At 44.3% G+C, this 25,078-nt stretch overlaps 1 protein-coding gene across 1 annotated transcript in view; it reads right to left on the bottom strand.

The window, feature by feature from the left end:
* Positions 1-25,078, bottom strand: part of nipal3 (NIPA like domain containing 3) — a 58,800-nt gene that overhangs the window by 22,418 nt on the left and 11,304 nt on the right. The window contains exons 3-6 of the mRNA XM_063033655.1: positions 18,578-18,749; positions 18,289-18,348; positions 11,950-12,095; positions 11,005-11,101 (exon numbers count right to left, since the gene is read on the bottom strand). Coding sequence (XP_062889725.1) covers positions 11,005-11,101; positions 11,950-12,095; positions 18,289-18,348; positions 18,578-18,749 — 475 coding nt within the window. The remainder of the gene's footprint in view (positions 1-11,004; positions 11,102-11,949; positions 12,096-18,288; positions 18,349-18,577; positions 18,750-25,078) is intronic.

Here is a 25,078-nt window from a genome sequence, read left to right as displayed (position 1 = left end):
TACAAAAAGAATAATAATAATAATAAACAATAAATACCAAAACGATGGGAAGAAGAGTCCTTGAAAGTGAGTCCATAGGTTGTGGGAACACTTCAGTGGTGGGGCAAGTGAAGTGAAGTTTGGTTCAAGAGTCTGATGGTTGAGCGGTAATAACTATTCCTGAACCGTGGTGTGGAACCTGTGGCTCCTGTACCCTCCTGCTGATGGCAGCAGCAAGGAGAAAGCATGCCCTGGGTGCTGGGGTCCTTGATGATGGATGCTGCTTTTCCTACAACAACCGTTCATGGAAATGTGCTCAATGGTGGGGAAGGGGGGCTTTACCCGTAATGGACTGGGCCGTATCCACTACTTTTTGAAGGGCTTTGGTATTTCCATACCAGGCCATGATGCAGCCAGTCAATATACAGTGGCATGCAAAAGTTTGGGCACCCCCAGTCAAAATTTCTGTTACTGTGAATAGCTAAGCAAGTAAAAGATGAACTGATTTCCAAAAGGCATAAATTTAAAGATGTCACATTTCTTTAATATTTTACCATTGCCCTCATAGCCCCCTGACCTAAACATCATCGAGAATCTGTGGATAGACCTCAAACGAGCAGTGCATGCAAGACGGCCCAAGACTCTCACAGAACTAGAAGCCTTTTGCACGGAAGAATGGGCAAAAATCCCCAAAACAAGAATTGACAGACTCTTAGCTGGCTACAAAAAGCGTTTACAAGCTGCGATACTTGCCAAAGGGGGTGTTACTAAGTACTGACCATGCAGGGTGCCCGAACTTTTGCTTCGGGCCCTTTTCCTTTTTTGTTATTTTGAAACTGTAAAAGATGGAAATAAAAGAAGTTTTCTTGCTTAAAGTATTAAAGAAATGTGTCATCTTTAACTTTATGCCTTTTGGAATTCAGTTCATCTTTTACTCGCTTAGCTATTCATAGTAACAGAAATTTTGACCAGAGGTGCCCAGACTTCTGCATGCCACTGTACTCTCCACTACACATCTACAGAAGTTTGTCGAAGTTTCAGATGTCATGCCAAATCTTCACAAACTAAGGAAGTAAGGCACTGCCTTGCTTTCTTTGTAATAGCACTTATGTGCTGGGCCTAATACAGGTCCTCTGAAATAATAACACTGGCGAATTCCAAGTTGCTGACCTTCTCCATCTCTGATCCTCCGAAGACGACTGGCTCATGGACCCTTGGTCAGCTCCTTGGTCTTGCCAACATTGATTAAGAGGTTGTTGTTATGGCACCAGTCAGCCAGATTTTCAATCTCCCTGTTATATGCTGATTCATCACCACCTTTGATTCAGCCTACGACAGTGGTGTTGTAGTAAACTTGAAGCTTTGGAGCTGTGCTTAGCCACACAGACATGTGTAAAGCGAGTAGAGCAAGGGGCTAGGCACATAGCCATGAAGTGTACCTGTGCTGAAGAGATCGTGGAGGAGATGTTGTAGCCAAACCAAACTGACTAGGGTCTGCAAGTGATGAAATCCAGAATCCTATTGCACAAGGAGGTTTTGAAGCCAAAGTCTTGGAACTTATTGATTAGTTTTGAGAGGATGATGGTATTGAATGCAGAGCTGTAGTTGATAAAGAGCATCCTAATGTATGCATCTTTCTTGTCCGGATGTTCCAGGGTTGAGTGAAGAGCCAATGAAATGGCATCTGCTGTGTACCTGTTGCTCCGGTAGGCAAACTGAAGTGGATCCAAGTCACTTCTCAGGCAGGAGTTGATATGTTTCATCACCAAGCTCTCAAACACTTCATCACTGTGGATGTAAGTGCTACTGGGCAATAATCATTGAGGCAGGTCACCATGTCTTCTTAGACTCTGGTATAATTGAAGCCTGCTTGAAGCAGGTGGGAACCTCAGACTGCCGAAGCGAGCGGTTAAAGATCTCAGGGAACACTCCAGCCAGTTGATATGCCCTTGGTCAGGTACCTCACATGGACGGATGATTTTTGTGGGTTCCCCCTCCTGAAGACAGTTCGTACATCAGCCGCAGAAGCTGAAATTGCAGGATCATTGGGGGCTGTAGAAATTTGTGATGGTTGCTCCATGTTTTACGGTCAAAGTGAGCATAGTAGGCATTGAGCTAATCTGGAAGCAAAGCCCTGCTGACTCCTACGTCACTTGATTTAACTTTATAAGAGGTGATAGCATTCAAACCCTGCCACAACAGTCAAGTATCCTTTGTTGATTCAAGCTTAGTCCGGAATTGCCACTTCACCTGTGAGATGGCTTTCCAGAGATCGTATCTGGACTTCTTGTCGCTTTCTTAGTCACCAGACTTGAACGTGTCTGATCTGGCCCTCAGCAGACTGCGGATCTCATGGTTCATCCAAGGCTTGAGTTTGGGGAAGACTCTGAGTGATTTTCTGGGGGTCACACTTGTCTACAACTGATTTAATAAAGTCATTCAGATCCAAGATGAGTCCTTGAACATGACCCAGTCCACTGACTCAAAGCAATCGCATAGGAACTCCTCTTCCTCCTGAAACCACCTCTTCGTTGTCCTAACCTCTGGAGTTTTGCTCATTAGCCTCTGCCTATGGGGTAAAAGGACAGCCAATTTACCAAAATGTGGTTTAGGCTTGGAACGGTACGCATTCCTTATCTTAGTACAACATTGGTCTAGTGTGTTTGGAACTCTGGTGCTACAGGTTATATACTGATGGTCATTGGGCAGGGCTTTCTTCAAACAAGCCTGGTGAAGTTCCCCACTATGATTTCAAATGCATTGAGCTGGACTGTTTCTTGTTTGGAGACAGCATCATGCGGCATCTCAAAAGTTTGATTATAGTCTGCCGCTGGGAGGATGTAAAATACGGTCAGGATTATGGAAGAGAACCCCTTGGTAAATAGAACGGATATTTGATCGTTAGGTGTTCAAGGCTGGGGGAACACAAATTTGACAAAGCCACCACATCGGAGCACCATCAAGAGTTTATCATGGAACACACACCTCCACCTTTTGCCTCTTCCGAATCAGCAGTTCAATCTGTACGGTAAATCGGGAACCTTCCGTTCGATCACTGTATCTAACATGCCCGGAGGAAGCCATGTCTCACTCAGACATAGTACACAACAATCCCTTATTTCTCTCCAAACTAGCAATCATGCCCTCAGGTACTCAATTTTGTTCCCCAGTGACTGTACGTTTGCCAACAAGATGCTGGGTAGAGGAGTCCTCATCCCTCTGCGCTTCAACCTGACTTTGAACCTCCCCCCCCCCCCACCGCCTCGCTTCCAGGCATGGCGATGAACCTACGCCCTCTTAAAGGTGCGGTACCTGCTTGGTCTGCCGAATCCTTCAAAAGATTGTGAAGTCTGTAGATCATTAAGTTGATTTAAAAATACATTGCTTAGAGGGAGATTACATGCTGCAGATTGCAGTGAGAGTAATTCAAGAGAGATCTAATTAGAAATATTGTCTACAACCTGCAGAATGTCACTGTGGTTCCCCAGCACCGTGATAAATGACAATTGTAAAACAAATGTATGACAGATGTGAATCTGTTCGCCATGAGAAAGAGATTGATTACAGAAAGTGCAGAAGTGTAGTAAAAGAAAAAAAAATAAGAAAGGCAAAAAGAAAAAATAACTAGCAGCAAACATAACAGGGAATCCAAACTTGTCCTGTACATTCTACAAGAAAAAGGTTGTAAAGAGATGAGGTGAGCCTGTCAAAAATGGAATCTATTCTGAAGCAAAGTTTACATTAACTGAGTACATCACATCAGTCTTTACAAGGGAAAAATGCTCCTGAAGCCCGTGCAAGATGTCATTCTAAAGGGGCTAGAAATTATTAAACAAGATACTGGAGAGACTAGCTGTACTGGAAGTGGATAATCAGTTGTCCCAGATGGTCATCCTAGGCCATTGGAAAATGCAAGAGTAAATTGCCAAGGCCCTATCATAATCTTTTCAACATCCTTAGTTTCAAGGTGGAAAACTGCAAAAGTTGCAGCATTATCCAAATACAGAGCAGGCATAAACCCAATTGCAACAGACCAGTAAAATTAACCTCAAGGAAGATTCTAGAAAACAATAATCATGGACAGAACTAGCAATCACTTAGCCAATTTTGTGCTGATTTAAAAAAAGCAACATAAATGAATTAAGGGCAGTTCATGTGGAATGAACAACAGTTGTCTGATGAAGTAAAAGGGAGAGCTGATTGCAGGATTATGGATGATGCGGTAAATAAGGCACTTGATAAATTGCCACATAATAGGTACTTCATCAACACTGAAGGCCATGGAATGAAAGAGTTGTAAAAGCATGGATGGAAAACGAGTAAACAAATAGCAGCAGGGTGTCTTTTGGTTGGAACGTGCTGTGGAGTAGGAAGGGGGCAAAACCGGGACTATGGCTCAGAGTTGGCACACAGATACTGGACTCAGTAGCCACTTTATTAGGTACACCTTCTCATTAATGCTACAGGTTTGTAAATCTATCAGCCAATCATGTGGCAGCAACTTAATCCATATAAGTATGTAGACATGGTCAAGAAGTTCAGTTGATGTTAAAACAAACATCAGAATGGGGAAGTGACTTCAAACATGGAATGATTGTTGGTGCCAGATGGGGTGGTTTGAGTATCTCAGAAACTGGGATTTTCACACACAACAGTCTCCAGAGTTTACTGAGAAAGGTGCAGTCAACAAAACACATCCAGTAAGCAACAGGAATTCTGCAGATGCTGGAAATTCAAGCAACATACATCAAAGTTGCTGGTGAACGCAGCAGGCCAAGCAGCATCTATAGGAAGAGGTGCAGTCGACGTTACAGGCCGAGACCCTTCGTCAGGACTAACTGAAGGAAGAGTGAGTAAGGGATTTGAAAGCTGGAGGGGGAGGGGGAGATGCAAAATGATAGGAGAAGACAGGAGGGGGAGGGATAGAGCCGAGAGCTGGACAGGTGATAGGCAAAAGGGGATACGAGAGGATCATGGGACAGGAGGTCCGGGAAGAAAGACGGGGGGGGGGGTGACCCAGAGGATGGGCAAGAGGTATATTCAGAAGGACAGAGGGAGAAAAAGGAGAGTGAGAGAAAGAATGTGTGCATAAAAATGAGTAACAGATGGGGTACAAGGGGGAGGTGGGGCTTTAGCGGAAGTTAGAGAAGTCGATGTTCATGCCATCAGGTTGGAGGCTACCCAGACGGAATATAAGGTGTTGTTCCTCCAACCTGAGTGTGGCTTCATCTTTACAGTAGAGGAGGCTGTGGATAGACATGTCAGAATGGGAATGGGATGTGGAATTAAAATGCGTGGCCACTGGGAGATCCTGCTTTCTCTGGCGGACAGAGCGTAGATGTTCAGCAAAGCGGTCTCCCAGTCTGCGTCGGGTCTCACCAATATATAAAAGGCCACATCGGGAGCACCGGACGCAGTATACCACCCCAGTCGACTCACAGGTGAAGTGATGCCTCACCTGGAAGGACTGTTTGGGGCCCTGAATGGTGGTAAGGGAGGAAGTGTAAGGGCATGTGTAGCACTTGTTCCGCTTAAACGGATAAGTGATAAGTGCCAGGAGGGAGATCAGTGGGGAGGGATGGGGGGGACGAATGGACAAGGGAGTTGTGTAGGGAGCGATCCCTGCGGAATGCAGAGAGAGGGGGGAGGGAAAGATGTGCTTAGTGGTGGGATCCCGTTGGAGGTGGCGGAAGTTACGGAGAATAATATGTTGGACCCGGAGGCTGGTGGGGTGGTAGGTGAGGACCAGGGGAACCCTATTCCTAGTGGGGTGGTGGGAGGATGGAGTGAGAGCAGATGTACGTGAAATGGGGGAGATGCGTTTAAGAGCAGAGTTGATAGTGGAGGAAGGGAAGCCCCTTTCTTTAAAAAAGGAAGACATCTCCCTCGTCCTAGAATGAAAAGCCTCATCCTGAGAACAGATGCGGCGGAGACGGAGGAATTGCGAGAAGGGGATGGCGTTTTTGCAAGAGACAGGGTGAGAAGAGGAATAGTCCAGTCGACTGCACCTCTTCCTATAGATGCTGCTTGGCCTGCTGCATTCACCAGCAACTTTGACATCCAGTAAGCGGCAGTTCTGTGGGTGAAAACACCTTGCTAATGAGAGAGGTCGAGGAGAATAGCCAGACTGGTTCAAGCTGACTGAAAGCTGACAATAACACAAATAACCACAAGTTACAACAGTGGTGTGAGGAAGATCATCTCTGAACGTCGAACCTTGAAGTGGACGTGCTATAGCAGCAGAAAACCACACCGGGTTCCACTCCTGTACCTAATAGAGCTGTCTTTAAGTGTATTTCCAAATATAAAGAATACACAAAACTTAGAGGCACAGTGAACTGTTTGGAGATTAGCAAAAGAATTTAAGAGGATATAGGCTGGTGGAATGGGTGGGTAGTGAAATTTACTGCTGAAAATGCAGAATATTACACATTGGTACAAAGAATGAGGTGAATTAATATAAAGAATACAATTCCAAAAATGGTAAAATGGAGATCTGGGGGTAAAGGCCCATGGTTCATGAAAACAGCACAGTAGGTTGAGAAATTGATTTAAAAAAAAGCATACAAGACACTAAGCCTTATAAAATGGCAGAGTGTGCCTACGAGTCATGAAATAATGTTCAACCATTTTAAGATACAGGTGTCCCCCGCTTTTCGAACGTTCGCTTTATGAAACCTCACTGTTACCAAAGACCTACATTAGTTACCTGTTTTCGCTTTCAGAAGGTGTTTTCACTGTTACGAAGAAAGGCAGCGCGCGATAAAAAATCAGCGCACGATAAAAGGCAGCGCGCACCCCGAGCAGCCGCTCTGCCCCAGATTCGGAACGGCATTGCTTAAACAGGTTGCATTGAGCAGCCATTAGCAAGATGAGTTCTAAGGTGTCGGAAAAGCTTGGAAGAGTAAGGGTGTTATACTTAGCGTAAAACTAGACAAAATTAAGCATTTCGATCGTGGTGAACGAAGCAAGGGGACAAAGTGAGTTTGGCTTGTGGAAGCTGACGAAGATGATGTTGAAGAGGTTTTGGCATTCCATGACCAAGAACTGATAGATGAAGAGCTGATGCAATTGGAAGAGGAAAGGATAACAATCGAAACCGAATGCAGAAAGTGAAGCAACTGCGTGAGATTTTCCCTGCAATGATAAAGTACAACTTTAACTTTGAAAGGGTACGTAGGTTTAAGGGATATTTGCAGGATGGTTTGAGTGCTTACAAACAACTGTATGATAGAAAAATGCGCGAGGCTCAGCAGTCAAGCAAGCCTTCCACATCAGCCACAGCAGACGACGAACCTCGACCTTCGACATCGAGGCGGGCAGTCATAGAACAAGATGAGCAGCCTGACCTGATCGACGATGAGATGACACTCCCGTGTCCCACCATCCCAACACCAAGGCCGCGGACAGATACTGTATCGATTCACGGAGAATGCAGCAGTAGCCGGGAGGCACACAGCACATCTATAAGAAAAAAGCCGAAATAAACATGCTAATTAATTAGGTGTCGCCTAGCACGTAATTGTCGGCCCAGGTCAGAGGCGATGCAATTGGCAATCGCCTCTGATCTGTGCCAACATTTACGTGCTGGGCAGCACCTAATTAATTAGCATGTTTATTTCGGCTTTTTTCTTAAAGATGTGCTGTGTGCCTCCCAGCTACTGCTTCGTTCTTCGCGTAATGTATCGGGTCAGCGGCCCGGAGGGTGGGGGCCACTGCACCACCCAGCCTGCGACGACTCAGCCTAACACACCATCATCAGTGTGCTCGGCGCTGTTTTCCCAATTCCGGTAAGTGATACTACACTGTACATACATTATTTCTACTTTATATAGGCTGTGTATTTTTACGTGTTATTTGATAGATTTGGCAGCTTCATAGTTTAAAGGTTACTGGAGAGCGCGTTCATGCCAACAGAGCTTGCGTGAGATTTTCGCTACGGAGATCTGTGCAGGCAATCGTTATAGAGAAGTACTGTATTTCTACTTTATATAGACTGTGTATTTATCATATCATTCCTGCTTTTACTATATGTTACTGTTATTTTAGGTTTTATGTGTTATTTGGCATGATTTGGTAGGTTATTTTTGGGTCTGCAAATGCTCACAAAATTTTCCCATATAAATAAATGGTAATTGCTTCTTCGCTTTATGACATTTTGGCTTACAAACCGTTTCATAGGGACGCTCTACCTTCGGATGGCGGGAGAAAACTGTCCTGAAAAAAAAAAGCAAAATAAAAACAAACTGCAGAAGGAAATCAACATGCCGATCAGTATCTGTAGGGGAAAGAAAATGTCAATGTTTTGGGTCAATACACTGTATTAAAGTGTTGACAGTGTTGATGCAGGGTCTCAACCCAAAATATCAATGATTACTTTGCCCCTACAAATGCAGCTCAATATGCCAAGTTTCTTCTGTAGTTTTTTTAAAAATCAAGATTCCAGCATCTGCATTCTCTGTTGTGGTATCATCTAGGAGAGAATGTTTGGTGAATAAATTTGGGATTAGTGTTGAATTAGTGCATATGGGAGGTTGACATTTGGGCCAAATAGCCTATTTCAGTGCTGTTTGCATCTATGACTATGAATTTCTTATTACACAAACAAGGAAGGACTGTGGCATGAGTTGGCTGTGACAGATTGCGAAATTATGTTAAAAGTTATGATGATAAACAACCAAAGCCAGCAATTAAAGAAGGCACAAAACCCTAATTATAAAAGTGTACCAACTGTGGCTACGCGGGGAAGTTATTTCAACAGGCTTATAATTTTGCCAAAAAAAGCAACAAGCTTGAGGACAGGAAAAAAAAACTTAGAATTCAGCAAAGATGTAAGATAATGCATCAAAAGGGAAAGGAAAAGTAGAATATTAGACAAGTCTGAAAAGAAACCTCAGAAACCTCTATAGGTACATAATGGTTGGAGAAAGTATATTAGGAATTATAGAAATCCAGACCAACAAATACAAAATGCTGAGGAACTCAGAAGGTCAGGTAGTGTCTTTGGAGAGGAATGAACAGTGAATGTATTAAACTGAGACCTTTCATCAGGACTGGAAAGAAAGAGGGAAGAAGCCAGAATAAGAAAGAGGGCGGAGGGGAAGAGGTACAAGCTGGCGGGGAAAAAGTGAAACCAACTGAGGGGGAAGTAGGTGGGTAGAGGAGTGGGGAATGAAGTGAGAAGCTGGGAGGTGCTGGTGGAAGAGGTAAAGAGCTAAAGAAGAGGGAATCTTATAGAAGAGGAGACTGGACCATGGATGAAGGAAAGGACAGGCACCAGAGGGAGGTGATGGGCAGGTGAGGAGAAGAAAAGGGGTAAGAGGGGAGCCAGAATGGAGAGTTGAAAAAAAGAAGAGAAAAGGAAGGGGAAAAATTACCAGATGTTAGAGAAATTGACGTATTTTGTGCTTGCCTTCATGAAAAAGATAAGGAAAAGGTCCTGGAAATGTACAGTGAACTGCGGCTATGGAGTGAATGAGGAGTTCAAAGGAAATGGGACTAGTAAAAAATTAGTACTAGGGAAATGAATGGGTGCGGTGGGTTGTAAATCCCCAGGACCTGATGACTGGCATCCTTATTGCAGAGAACAAACAAATAATAAGACTGGGCAGATTCAACGTGGTTTAATAGAGGGGAAATTGTTTTTACCTTAACAACTGATATGCAGTATCAGAGGCTGCTGTTTGTTGATTACAGCTTCGCGTTCAACACCATCATACCCTCAGTTCTAATCGACAAGCACCAAAACCTGGGCCTCTGTACCTCCCTCTGGGACTGGACCCTTGACTTCCTCACCGAGAGACCAGTCAGTGCAGATCAGGAATAACATCCCCTCCTCACTGACAATCAGTGCTGGCGTACCTGAAGGATGTGTGCCTAGCCCACTGCTCTACCCTCTCTCCACCCGCAATTGTGTGGCTATTGCCATCAATAAATTTGCCAATGACACAACTATTATTGGCAGATGCAGATGGTGACGAGAAGCCGCACAGAGTGAGATCGATCAGCTGGCCGAGTGATGTCAGTAAGGCCAAGGAACTGACTGTGGACTTCAGGAAGGGGAATTCGAGGGAACGCACATCAGTCCTTACCGGGGGATGAGAAGTAGAAAGGGTGAGTAGTTTCACCCTGGGTAAAACATCTCTGAAGATCTATCCTGGGCCCAACACTTCGATGCAATCACAAAGACAACAAGACTGCAGCTATATTTAATTGGAAGCTTGAGGTGACTTGATACAGTACATCAAAGACTCTCGCAAATTTCTACTGTGGAGAGCATTCTAACTAGTTGCATTGCTGTCTGGTATGGCGATACGACTGAAAAGGATCAGAAAAACTGCAGAAAGTTGTAAACTCAACCAGCTCCATAATGGCCACTAATCTCCCCAGAACCAAGGACACTTTCAGAAGGCGATGCCTCAAAAAGGGGCATTATTAAGGACCCCCGTCAGCCAACAGCTGGAGTGTAGAGAGCCTTCACCAGTGCCTGCTCTTTCCTGGGAGAATAGGTTAAGCAACAGTGCCCTTGCTCTCCTGCATCAGAAGAATAACAGAGGCTTTCTTTAGCGCAGATTGACAGCTGCTTTCTTTAGCTGGAGTATCCAGAAGCAAGGGTCATGCCTAAACTTTTACAGTGGTGCTGAGTAACAACCATGTAACCAGACAGACACGAAGGGTCAGAATAATAATCAGGCTGGGGATACTGAGGGGCAGCATAACCATCAGTCTCAGGATGTTATGAGAGACACCAGTCACACCAAAAATGCTTTAATAGATATTGGCAAGATCAGTAACACTGATGCTAATGTCATTTTGACAAACAGAGGGAGTGAGTAACGACTCAGACACCAACAGACTAAGTAACAATCATAGTAAGGAAGCAATGTTGGAATCTGTCTGCAACCCATTCTAATAACTAATTAGAACCACAGAATTTTTTCCGTGTACAGACTTGGGCTGCACAACCAAAGTGGTGCCCTGAACTTCCAGACGTGCATCGTGAACTGAAGCTGATCTGTTACTCACCTAGCAGGGCCTCCAGTAGAAGAATAACAACAAGATAGGCCATCTTGCGTATTTTGTAGAAATATAGGAGAAGGCAGAACAGGATAATCATCACCAGCTGGAAGACAGAAGGAAGCCAATAGGAAACACTGAATTATGACATTTCAACAACAGATTTGGCAATACACTGTTCAATCTGACAAAAACAAACAGTAATACAGACCTTTGCTTTTTCTTGAGAGCACATGCACTCTCTGTCCCTTTGCTACACCCTACCCTCCTTCCCCATGCTCTCATTCACTCTTAATTCAAACTCACTCAGCTCTCCCCACCTCCCCTCTCATGGATCATTACAGCATTCTGTAAAATCTTCTTTAAGAAGGTCAATTTCGTCACTGACACCTCTTTAAAGTCTTCATATCCTCCCTAAATTGCAGTGTCCTGATTGGTGGACAAACCAGTTTCAATAAAATGACCTTGTTTTTGTGTGCTATGCTCTTATTTACTTTTTTAAAATCACTATCTCGATCTGCCCTACCAGCTTCAAAGTTTTGTGTGCATGTACATCTCGTTCATTCTTTTGATCTCTGTTGACCTCCACCCTCCTCTTAATATTTGTTTGAAACTTACAATATGCGACTCTATGACTACAAAAACTAATTTTCGTTTCATAATAAGCTGTCAGTCTATTCTCACGTTCTCCCCTTTTCCCTCTTATTTTGTTCATTTTCTCTCTGATCTTCCTAGATTCAGTCTGATTCTCTCTCCAAGCTAACATCAGCTAGACACTCTCCTTTTGCTGTTTCACCTTCCTTTCAATGTCAGCTGTCATTTGTGCCCAATCATCTTTTATTTTATAGACAGCCTCTTCCTCTCACTCTCTATGTCATTCTTCTCTCCCCACATCACTCTCTTTTCCACTTTACATTTCACCTTGTTCCCAGCTTGGTCTTACCCAGTCCTTACCAGATACAGTAGGAAGGGCCACCCCAGCAAGTGAGAAACAACATTCTTCCCAGTAAGCTTCTCATGAGCGTTTGGTCCAAATGTAACCAGGAGGTAGATTCCAACCACTGTGAACCCACAACCAAGGAATGATAATATGTAACTTCCTGCAGGACAAACAGAAGAACAAATACGTGAGTTACAGAGAGATGCTCTACTCAGGCTACAAACCTCACCCAAATTACTCAGGATCAAAAACAAAAACAAAAGATGGAAGTACTCAGCAGATCAGGCAACATCCAGGATCCATGACAGAAACAGAACTGTTGTATCGATTACAATTGGAAAAATTAAAATGTGAAGTTGCAGGAAGGGTTTGGGTGGAGGAGACAGAGAGACATTGAGAGAGTGCCTGTGACAAGTACAGACTGATGAAGAATCTTGGCCCAAAACGTTGATTCTGTTTACTCATTTCCATGGATGCTGCCTGGCTTGCAGAGTTCCTCCAGCATTTTGTGTGTTTTACTTGGAAGATAAGGTGTTGCTTCTCAAGCCTACATTGGGAACTGTTGAAACAACGCATGAAGCTGTCAGAATAATCTGGATGAAGTGAAGAATTAATGCCACAGACAGCAGGAAGCTCAGGGCCACCTTGGAAACTGAATGGAGGAACTCTACAAAACATTTACCCAATATGCAATAATCACTGAGAGCACCAAATTGGAAGAAATGTGAATGAATTGATGCTTCACTTGGAAGAGCTGTTTGGATCCCTGTGGGAAACAGAAGTTCAGGTGGGAGCCTGGCCAACTACAGGAAGCAGGGTCAGAGAAGGCTTTGCTTATTTTAAAGTTGTCCATCTCCTCCCTCCCTGCTTCTGTATGTACTCTATTCCAGTCTTCCAGTTTCTCAGAGCCCAATATACTTGATCTGATACATAATAAGGACAAAAGAAATGGGAACAGGTGTCGGCCATCTGGCCCGTCGATCCTGCTCCGCCATTCAATAAGATCATGTCTGATCTGACCATGGACTCATCTCCACCTACCTGCCTTTTTCCCGTAACCCTTAATTACTCTACTATGCAAAAATCTAATGGCAAGAATTTACAATGTCCTCCTTTTTCAAATGTGGCTTTCCCTCTACCATTGACAGTCCTTTACTTCCTGTAGTTCTGCTTTCACAGCCTGGGTCCCATCCACAACCGGGTAGAGTCCCCTTGTCACATCCTCAACCTAATCAGCCTCCATAATTACTGTCATTTACAACAGAACACTTGATGTCTCTTCACCTCCACCCCATCAACTCAGCTGTGGCACAGCTAGCACAGCCTTGGCATCATTCTACCAAAGACCGGGCTCAATGAGGGCCATGGTAAGGTACGGGTCAGCGAAATCCTATTACAGCTCAGGACATCAGAGGTCAATTCCAGTGTGTACGTTCCTTCCCATGAGCATGTGGGTTTCCTCCGGGTGCTCCGGTTTCCTCCCACAGTCCAAAGACATACCAGTTAGTAGGTTAATTGTTCACTGTAAATTGTCCCGTGACTAGGCTAGAATTAAGTCGGAGGGTTGCTGGGCGGCGTGGGTCAAAGGACCAGAAGAGCTTGTTCCTCACTGTCCCTTCAAACAAAATACTAAAATAAAATAGACCCTGATCAGCAACGCTGCTTCTGTGAAGTTGCATCTTCTCCCTGTGGCCGTCTGGCTTTCCTCTGGGCCCTCCCATTTCCTTCTACATCTCAAAGATCCGTGGGCTGGACATTGTAAATAGCTCCTAATGCGTAGCTGAGAGGTACAATCTGGGATGAAAATGTGGTAAGAATAAAAATGGGATTAATACAGGATTTGTGTAAGTGGGACTGTGGTGAAGACGTATTTTCACACTGTATCTCTAACTCGTTTGGCACTCCATCTGGTCTGTTCCCTTTATACCACTTCTCATTTTGCACGTTTTCCTTTTTCCTTTGCAGGTTTGACAGGAACAGCAGCTGCTCTTTTTCATCTTTGTTTTCCCACCAGCCTGGAACCCAAACTTCCAAGTGAAAGTGTGATTCATTTCTACTTCTTCCAATTTAGTGCACTGCACTTGGTGGTCACGATGTGGTCTCTTCCACGTTGGAGAAAACAAGCACAGACTGGTGGAACGCTTTGTGGAACCTCTCCACTCAGTCTCCAAGAGCAACCCTGAGCTTTGTCACCTGCCATTTTACTTTTTCCACCACTGCCACTCTGACCTCCGGCAATGTCCAATGTCACTTCAACCATTAGCATCTCATCTTCAGCCAGGGCATGTTGAAGCCCTCAAGACGTAGTGAATTTTACAATTCCAGATACACACTACAATTTTTCCTTTCACAGAAGTTACTTATCTATAAGGTCACAGGAAACCATTCAGCCCATCGGATCTGTACTGGCTCCCAGAAGAGCAAACCAATCAGTTGCATTCACTTTTCCTGTTCCTCCGTGGCCTGGCAATTTATTCTGCTTCACGTGCTCGTGAACTTCCCTTTCATTGTTTTACCCGCCCCATAGAATAATGTAAAATGGCCAATTAACCTATCAACACACCTTTGGGAGGTGGGAGAAAATCAGAGCACGAGGTGGGAATCCATGCACTGTCAGAGAATGAGTGAATGCCAGAGAAAACATCAGCGGTCACAATTCAAAATATATACCCGGCGCTGTGAGAAAGCAGCACTAACTACGTCCGTTTGACCACATCTTCCTGTTTAAATTTGTTTCTTTTTTGTTTTTTACTTTGTCTCCAATTATTGACTTTAATAGTGTTATTACCTTGACAATTTCAACCTGCATCCTGCCATATGTATCCACCTCTCTCTCCCTTTCCTATCTTTATGATTTTCTGATTGTGATATCCGATCCTTGATCCTCAAATCCACTTCCTTCCTCACAGATGCTGCCTGGCTTTCTGTATCCTTCCAGCATTCTCAGTGTTGGCTCTGGATACCCAGCAACTGCACTTTCTGTTCCAATATAGAAATCAGGGCAGTAAATTTATTGGAGTAGAGTGTTCAATGCTCAAATTAACCAGCTCTGCTGCCACCTGCTGCTTAGCCTAAAAAGCAAAAATATTTATCTATCAGAGTTTATACAGTACATACATCCTTATCAACCTTCTGCCTATTGTTGTCAATCCTGATAATTTCAGTAGATAGAAAGTGGATAGTCGTAGCGCGGAGAGTGGTATCTCTGGGAATCTCTGAGTTTGCTGGGGAAGTCGGAGACCCAATATCTGCAAGTCCGAATCCACTGGAGGCCTGAGGCCTGAAGAGGGCCTATCCTGAGTTAGAGCACTGCCTGTGTGTGGGTGGGAGGGAGGGTAGGTTTAGGAAAGGGGATTGTTTTGATGTTGTTATTGTTCAAGGTGGCTGGGGTCCTGTTGGGAGTCCATGATCTACAGCTGCACTCAAACTGTCGTTTTTCATGGCGGTGGGTTCTCGCGCTCAGAACACACCGAGCGGCCTGGATGACGTGCGCCTTCGAGGTACGGCCCTGTGGACGATCCGATTCCTCACCGGTGTCGCTGACTGAAGCATCGCAGGAGATTGTAGCATCGAGACAGCAGTGTACGTTGCAGTCAGAAGAAAGCCCTCGGACTCAGGCGAACTCGAATAAGTGACGCTGCAGATTGTAACATCCAAACAGTGAACCGTTGGTCTCCCTCTCGTTTGTTGCAGAAGCGATACCTCTCCCTCGTTAGTGAGAGACGTCAAAGTGTTGGGATGGACTCTAGATCGTGGTCTCTGGGGCCTTTGCTATTGGTCACATGGTAGGTAGTGGGGGGGGGGTTCATGCTTTTGCTGCTGCCTGTGCATGGGAGGGGTAGGGGGCTTTGGGGGTCTAATGTTTTCTGTCATTCATTCCTTTTTTTGTCTTGGTTTTTGGATGTCTGTGGAGAGTAAGAATTTCAGGTTGCATACTGTCTCTGTGGTCTCCGTCGGTCGTGGTCGACCATGGGTAACGCACCTCTGGTAGTCACTGGTTTGTCGAGCAGCGTCGACTGTGGCTATTGAGGCTGATCCTGGAACGGTAGGCTCTGCCACAGTTACTGCACGCGTAGGACGTCATGGAATTGTTGTCTGCTGTGCTCTCCGCTCCTCAAACTGACTCAGGATCACTCTTTCCCCTCGCTCTAGGTGTTGCTGCAGAGTACCTCGCCGTTTGTTGCGGTCATCTGCTGTATCCTCCCAGCACTCTGTGTTGATTTTTAAGGCTTTCATGTCGTGCTTGCAGAGGTCCTTGAAGTGAAGCTGGGGTCTACCAACGTTCCTCTTGCCTGTTGCTAGTTCTCTGTAGAGGATGACCTTTGGCAGTCTACCTTCCTTCGTACGACGGACGTGGCCCAGTCAGCGCAGTCTGCATTGTCTTAAAAGCGTGAACATTGTGGGAAGTCCAGCACGGGAGAGGACCTCAGAGTTTGGGACTTTGTCTCTCCAGGTGATGCCGGGGATACGGCGAAGGCTGTGCAGGTGAAAACTATTGAGTTTCCTCTCCTGTTTGGAGTAGATGGTCCAAGTCTCGCTGCCATACAGGAGGGTGCTGATAACACATGCAATGTACACAGCATACTGTGTACATTCTCTGATATTAGACTGAACCATTCTTGTGTTCTACGTTGTTCTGTCGAACATTGCGGGCATGCAACGTTAGCGCCTGAATATGCAAAAACACTTGCAGGCTACCACCAACATATCCTTGGCTGCGTTGGTTGCTAATGCAAATGACGTACTTCACTGTATGTTTCGATGTACGTGTGATAAATAAATCTGGATCTTCCACTGTGATAAGAAGTACAAGGAAACAGGAAGGGCTAGAAAATCCTTCAGGTATTGCAATTTACAAAGGTATCTAATCCTTCACGTGCAGCTCACGGAGTTTTCTAAATTAATTCTGGGCTCTCAGCATGTCAGGTACATGCACAAAAGGAAGATTTGCATGCTTTTGCATGCCTTTTCCTCTCAGGTTGGGTGAGACTAGAACTGGGGGGGGGGGTCACAGGTTTAGGGTGGAAGCTAAAATATTTTAAAGGGAACCTGAGGGGAAATTTCTTAACTCAGAGGGTGCTGTGAGTGAGAAATGAAATGCCAGTCAAAGTCGTAGATGCAGGTTTAATGGAGATGTTTGGACAGGTGCATACATGGATGAGAGGAGTATGGAGGGATATGGTCCAGGTGCAGGTTGATGGGACCAAGCAGAAACCACAAGATGGGCTGAAGGGCATGCTTCTGTGCTGCATGCTCTACACCAGCCACATGCAGTGACGCCCAATGTCATGCATATACACGTTTTAACACCACCTGCACAAGATTCCACTGAGTATGCAAGGCTTGCAAACGCCGTAGGCCATTCAGGCAGAAACAATCCTAACTGGTAAGCTAAGGCCAGCCTCCCAATTGAAAGGAACCACCCTTACCCAGTCACTACATAACCTTTACCCATCACTGGTATGAGACACTGCATTCCAAATCACAATAAACCTGTTAATCAAATTTTGAACCATCAGAAACAGTTTATTCTTTCTGGCTACTAGATATGACTTTAAACACCCACTGCCCTGCTCAAAGAAACATAGCCCCAATCAGGTACAGCACAGTAGCATAGCTGTTGGCATAAGACTTGAAAGCACCAGCGATCAATTCCACCATAGTCTGTAAGGAGTTTGTGCGTTCTCCCCATGACCGCATGCGTTTCCACTAGGTGCTCCCGTTTCCTCCCGTATTCCAGGGTGTACGGTTGGGCTAAATGAGTTGTGGCATGGCCTGTTGGCAACGGAAGCACGGTGACACTTGCGGGCTGACTCCAGCACAATCCTCGCTGATTTGAGTTGATGCAAACAATGCATTCAATGAATGTTTCCGTGTACATGTCACAAGTACAGCTAACCTTTTCCTCTTCTGTCCAGCTAATAGCCAAATTATTCACCTCAACCACAGCAGAAAATCCATGCTGTTCCATCTGCATTCCTTCATGTTCTTCCAAAAGTTTGGTGTCTAATTGATGATAATCTATTGCACTAGCACAATTTTCTGTCTTCTGCACTCATTTCTCTTTCATTATCAATGTCGGCACAATATTGTGGGCCCAAGGGCCTGTAACGTGCTGTAGTTTTTCTATGTTCTAACTGTTCTGTAAACCTGCCTAATCACTTCAATTGTCCACTTAAAGTCTCTGCTTTTAAAATTGCACTACTGAACGGTATTATAGGATTCCAACTCTGAAAATACATTTATTCACTGGTGAATTTCACCTGCCACGTTTCTACCCACATCCAGGTAACCAGCCAAACAAATGGTCAGGTTCTAAAACACAGGGATAATTTCACCTGATAAAAACTTACGTAAAAATTCCTTGGGTTTCCACTTGTCCCTTAGGAATATGATTCCTATAATTGAGCTGGCTGACAAGATAAAATAAACACATTAGAAAGGTCAGCTTCTATCAACTTGTAAACGTAGCCCCATACCCCAGAATCCTTCACCGAGCTCCCTCCCTCCTCCAGCACCTCATTCCCTCCGACGGGACCTCACACTCCCCACACCACAACCGAGTATTTTCCCCTTCTCTTCAGATCCCTGGTATCACTTGACCCACTATATCGCTGCTGAAAGGCATGGAAACTTTCATACCAACAATGGAGACAGCGCTGAGGGGCGTGATCAGCGATAGTGGGGCATAAGCATATGCAGTGAAGATCCCTATTTCGCCCAGCAACATGAGTGTCAGTCCAAACCACCATGTTTTTGTCCGAAAGTACGATCGAGGATCTTTGGTGCCCGATAACTTGACGTGACTATACTTCTGTGATAGGAGACAAATGAATAATCTGAATCAGATTTAATTTCACTGGCATATGTCGTGAAATCAGTTAACTTTACGGCAGTAGTACAATACAATACACGAGAAAATAAATAGAGAAAAAAACTGAATTACAGCAAGTATATATGTATCTATAACATAGTCAGTTAAGTAAGTAGTACAAAATAACAGAAATAAAAAAAGTAACTGAGGTAGTGTTCATGGGTTTAATGTCCATTTAGAAATCGGACTGTGGAGAGGTAGAAGTTGTTTCTGAATCAGAGTGTGTGCCTTCAGGTTTCTGTACCTCCTTCCTGACAGTAACAGTGTGGAGAGGGCATGTCCTGGGTGATGGACACTGTCTTCCTAAGGCACCACTCCTTGAAGACATCTTGGATACTACGGAGGCTGGTACCCATGATGGAGCTGAGTAATTCTACAAGTTTCTGCAACTTTTTTTGATCTTGTGCAGTAGACCCTAACCCCCCATACCAGACGGTGGGACAGTGATTCAGCCAGTCAGAATGCTCTCCACTGTACATCTGTAGAGGTTTTTGAGTATTTCAGTTGATAAATCAAATCACCTCAAACTCCTAATGAAATATAGCCACTGTCTTGCCTTCTTTATAGCTGCATCAGTATGTTGGGACCAGGTTAGGTCCTCAGAGATATTGACACCCAGGAACTTGAAATCTCAATCAATATCTATCTATCTATCTATCTATCTCTCTCTCTCTCTCTCCCTCTCCCTCTCTCTAGGTTGTTGCTGCAACACCACTCAACTAACTGGTATATCCCTCTCCTGTACACCTCTTCATCACCATCTGAAATTCTGCCAACAATTGTATCATCTGCAAATTTACAGACGCTGTTTGAACTATGCCTAGCCACACAGTCGTGGATGTAGGGAGAGTAGAGCAGTGGGCTAAGCACACATCCCTGAGGTGCACCAGTGTTGATTGTCAGCGAGGAGACGTTATTATCAATCTGTACAGATTATGGTCTTCTGATTAGGAAATTGAGGATCATTTGCAGAGGGAGGTACAGAGGCCTTGGTTCTAGCTTTTCGATCAGGACTGTAGGAATGATGGTGTTAAATGCTGAAATATGGTCAATAAACAGCATCCTGACACAGGTATTTGTATTGTCCAGGTGATCCAAGACTGCGTGGAGAACCACTGAGATCATGTCTACTGTAGACCTAGTGTGGAAGGACCTAGACTTCAGCAGGTGTTGATTCTAGCCATAACCAACCTCTCAAAGCACTTTATCACCGTGGATGTGAGTGCTACTGGATAACAGTCGTTGAGGCAGCTCACACTACTCATCTTGGGCACTGGTACAATTGTTGCCCTTTCGAAGCAAGTGGAAACTTCTGACTGTAGCAATCAGAGATTGAAAATGTCTTTGAATACTCCTGTAAGTTGGTTAAGAATGTATAAAAATGTAACATGGCTAGGAGGAGTCAGGTTTAGAGGGAGGACAATGCATATTTATTACCTCACATGCAGCAGCACAGTCGGTCCTGTCTAAAAACTAAATATAAACACAAGAGATTCTGCAGGTGCTAGAAGTCCAAAGTAAAACACACAAAATGCTGGAGAAACTCAGCAGGCCAAGCAGCATCTATGGGAAAAAAAATAAATCTGACGGTCTCAGCCCAAAATATCAACTGTTTATTCCCCTCCATAGATGCTGCCTGACCTGCTAAGTTTCTCCAACATTTTACGTGAGTTACAGCTAAAAAAAAGAGCAGACCTGTATCCACAATACACTACAGACATTCCACAACCCATCTCGTTGTACACAGTCCAAGGGCAGTTAACTGCTGGTACAAAGTCCTTTATATTCCCATCATATTAATGTCATAAATAACAACGCACAAGTGGATTTTGGACCACTGGAAAATGACACTGGCGAGATAGTAACAGGGGACAAAGACTTAGCAGACAAACTTAATAAGCATTTTGCATCAGTCTTCAATGTGGAAGACACTAGCAGTATGCCAGAAATTCAAAGAGCATTAGGGAGCAGAAGTAGGTGCAGTTGCTATTACTAAGGAGAAGGTGCTTAGGAAGCTGAAAAGTCTGAAGGCAAATAAGTTACCTGGACCAGATGGACTACACCTCAGAGTTCTGAAAGAGGTAGCTAAAAAGGTTGTTGAAGTATTAAAAGAGATCTTTCAAGAATCACAATGTTATGGAATGGTTCTGGAGGACTAGAAAATTGCAAATATCACTCCACTCTTTAAGAAGGGAGAGAGACTGAAGAAAGGAAATTTATAGGCCAGTTAGCCTGACTTCAGTGATTATGAAGATGTTGGAGTTCATTATTAATAATGAGGATTCGGGGTACTTGGAGGCACGTGATAAAACAGGCCAAAGTCAGCATGGCTTCCTTAAGGAGAAACTGGCCCTGACAAATCAGTTGGAATTCTTTGAGAAAACAACTGGCAGGATAGACAAAGGAGAGTCAGTGGATATTGTTTACTTGGATTTTCAGAAGGTCTTTGACAAGATGCCACACATGAGGCTGCTTAACAAACAAGATAAGAGCCCAGGGTATTATAGGAAAGATGCTAGCATAGATAGAAAACTGGCTGACTGGCAGGAGGCAAAGAGCGGGAATAAAGGGGGTCTTTTCTGATTGGCTGCTGGTTACTAGTGGTGCTCCACAGGAGTCCGTGTTGGGACCACTTCTTTTCACATTATATGTCAATGACTTGGATAACGGAATTAATGGCTTTGTGCCCATGTTTGCAGATGATACGAAGATACGTGGAGGAGCAAGTAGAGTTGTGTAAGCAAAGGGTCTGAAAAGGACTTAAGACAAATACTGTACAGAGAATGGGCAAAAATGCGGGGAAGTGAATGGTCATGCACTTTGGTAGAAGGAATAAAGGCATAGACTATTTTCTAAACGGGGAAAAAAAATTCATATATCAGAGGTGCAAAGGGACTTGGGCGTCCTTGTGCAGGATTCCCTAAAAGTTAACTTGAAGGTTGAGTCGGTGGTAAGAAAGGCGAATGCAATGCTAGCATTCATTTTGAGAGGACTAAAATATAAGAGCAAAGATGTGATGTTGAGGCTTTATAAGGCATTGGTCAGAATGCACTTTTAAGTATTGTGAGCAGTTTTGAGCACCTTATCTAAGAAAATAAGTGACGGCATTGGAGGGGGTCCAGAGGAGGTTCACAAGAGTATTTCCGGGAATGAAAGGGTTAACGTACAGTCTGAGGAGCGTTTGATGTCTCGGGATCTGTATTCACTGGTGTTTAGAAGTATGAAAGGGGAATCTCATTGAAAGGCCCAGATAGAGTGGATGTGGAGAGGATGTTTCTTGTAGTTCCTTTATCACCACCAAGGACCAGGCATACTGAGTACAGAAAAGGGGGAATAGTTGTGACCCAGTGTCTGCCAAGAGATCAACTGAGATCTCAGATTTCCCAGGATCAAAGCCAAACTCCTCGGGATGCTGCCAGGGTCACTTTGGCCATTTTCAACTATTAATGCATAACGCACCAAGATACTACCGTTTCAGTGCATTCTTTAAAATCATCATATAGATACAAAAGACTGCCGATGATAAAATAGGAAACAAAAAAGGAAGTTGCTGAAGGAACTCAGCATCTATGGCTGACATGCAGGACAAGACCCTGCATCTCTTATCAAAATGTCAACCATTTGGTTTTCTTTTCCCCAACAGATGCTGCCTGATCCACTGAGGTTGCAAGTCTGGGACCCTGGGGACAAAGACTGAGGCCTGGGGAGAGGGGGAGAGAGATGGGGAGGGGCCTGGTTTGTTGCTGTTGTCTTGTTTTGTTCTGATCCTGTTGTCACTGTTTGAGTCGTTCTGCTGAACACTGTGGGCCACGTTGGCAGCGGAATGTGTGATGACACTTGTGGGCTGCCCCCGGCACTTCTGTTGGTGTGCTGATTGTTAACATAAACAACACATTTCGCTGCGTGTCAATGTACACGTGATGTATAAATTTTAATCTAAATCTCAGGCTGAATCCTCCAGCAGCTCATTTTATTTGCTTTAAAAGGCATCATTATTCAAGTTATCGCTGTTTCTGCTAAGATATATTACTTGACACTTCTCTGTAACACATCTCATCTATCCACATAGCTGACCTTTTGAACACCAGCGCCATGTCCGAAAGGCAAGTAGCAGAGATAAAGCAAGAGCCATGGTCTTATTGAATGTCATTGCAGATACGAGGGGCTGAACAGTCAGTTCCTGGTTCTTAAGGGTTTGTAAGTGTCTCGGACCTCAATGAGAGGTTTCCAAGGGTCAGTAATAATGCCTCAGAGAGTTCAGTACATGCATACCCATGATTGGTGTCAAGATCTTGGTTTGTGGTGGGTCTTAAGTTCAATGCAAATTTTATTATCAAAGTACATAATGTCACCTTATACAACCCTGAGATTTAATTTCCTTTGGGCATACTCAACAAATTTAGAGAATTATAACTAAAACATAATCTAAGTCCACCCAAGAATGGTGAACCTGTGGAATTCATTGCAACAGATGGCCAAGTCACTGAATTTAATGGGTTATTGGTTAGTAAGGGCATCAAAGGTTATGGGGAGAAGGGAGAAGAATGGGATTGAGAGGAGAAATAACTCAGCCATAATGGAGAGGCAGAGCAGACTTGATGGGCCAAATGGCCAAATTCTGCTCCAGTGTCTTATGGTCTTATTACCAGGAACAAGGAGTCCAGGCAATCACTGAGGTAGTGTTAGGGATCAGCTCTGAAGCCGCGTAATTTTAGGGTGGAGTTTTGGGACGATTGCAGATGGAGGACAATGTTCGGAAATATGAGGTTGTTTACTCTGGCTGTGGAATGAAAAAGCAGAATGTCATTAATGAGGAAAGAATATAAAAACGCAAACAACAGGAATTCTGCAGATGCTGGAAATTCAAGCAACATACATCAAAGTTGCTGGTGAACGCAGCAGGGCAAGCAGCATACGAAGGGTCTCGGCCTGAAACGTCGACTGCGCCTCTTCCTATAGATGCTGCTTGGCCTGCTGCGTTCACCAGCAACTTTGATGTATGTTGGTTGAAAGAATATAAACTACTGCTTTACAGCATCCTCTTCCACTATTCACAGAATCAGCCTGCAGGTACCCCAAGTAATTCAGAAGACGAGTTTTCTCTTTTCCGCCCTTAATTGCAATTGATATAGAGTACAAAAGTAGGGAAGCTTTCTGTTATTGAACAGGTCTTTGATGAGACTTCACCTGGGGTAACAGGACAACATAAAGTTTCAATCTCCTTGTTTAAGGAGGAATAAATTTCACTTGGAGGCAATGCAAAGGTTCATTGGTTTAATAGCAGTTCTCTCAGTACAGGCTATATTTCATCATCATTAGCATTATCTGCTGTGTTATATTGACGTGGGCAATCATGATCTTTCCACGACCATGACTGTTCTTGGCAAATTTTTCTACAGAAGCGGTTTGTCATTGCCTTCGTCTGGGGCAGTGTCCTTACAAGACAGGTGACCCCAGCCATTATCAATACTCTTCAGAGACTGTCTACCTGACGTCAGTGGTCGCACAACCAGGATTTGTGATATGCACCAGCTGCTCATATGACCATCCGCCACTTGCTCTCACGCGACCATGGTCGGGGGAACAAGCAGGTGCTACACCTTGCCCAAGGGTGATCTGCAGGCTAACAGAGGGCAGGAGTGCCTTACAGCTCCTTCGATAGACATATCTCCACCTGCCACCCAAGCTATATTTTATTCTTTATATAAACAATGCAATGTTATTCATTAGATTCCATCCATAACTAACTCTATGGTAAGGGTTACTCAGCTTGATTACCATCATACTGCTTCGTAATTCTAAACATTTGTGTGGCAATTTTTGGGAATGTGACACATTTGCTCGCATTAACATTCTCAATGTTCCTCTAAATAAAATAATTGCTCCAACTGGATATAACATGTTACTGGGATGGCAGGTCTTTCATATGAAGAAAGACTGGATGAACTGGGCTTGTACTCGTTGGAATTTAGAAGATTGAGGGGGGATCTGATTGAAACGTATAAGATCCTAAAGGGATTGGACAGGCTAGATGCGGGAAGATTGTTCCCGATGTTGGGGAGGTCTAGAACGAGGGGTCACAGTTTGAGGATAGAGGGGAAGCCTTTTAGCACCGAGGTTAGGAAAAACTTCTTCACACAGAGAGTGGTGAATCTGTGGAATTCTCTGCCACAGCAAACTGTTGAGGCCAGTTCATTAGCTATGTTTAAAAGGAAGTTAGATATGGCCCTTGTGGCTACAGGGGTCAGGGGGTATGGAGGGAAGGCTGG

Source organism: Mobula hypostoma, chromosome 26 (genome assembly GCF_963921235.1).
Source record: "Mobula hypostoma chromosome 26, sMobHyp1.1, whole genome shotgun sequence".
NCBI classification, from domain to species: Eukaryota; Metazoa; Chordata; class Chondrichthyes; order Myliobatiformes; family Myliobatidae; genus Mobula; species Mobula hypostoma.
The sequence above is the reverse complement of the archived record's forward strand: the minus strand, read 5'-3'. Positions and strand labels throughout refer to the sequence as shown.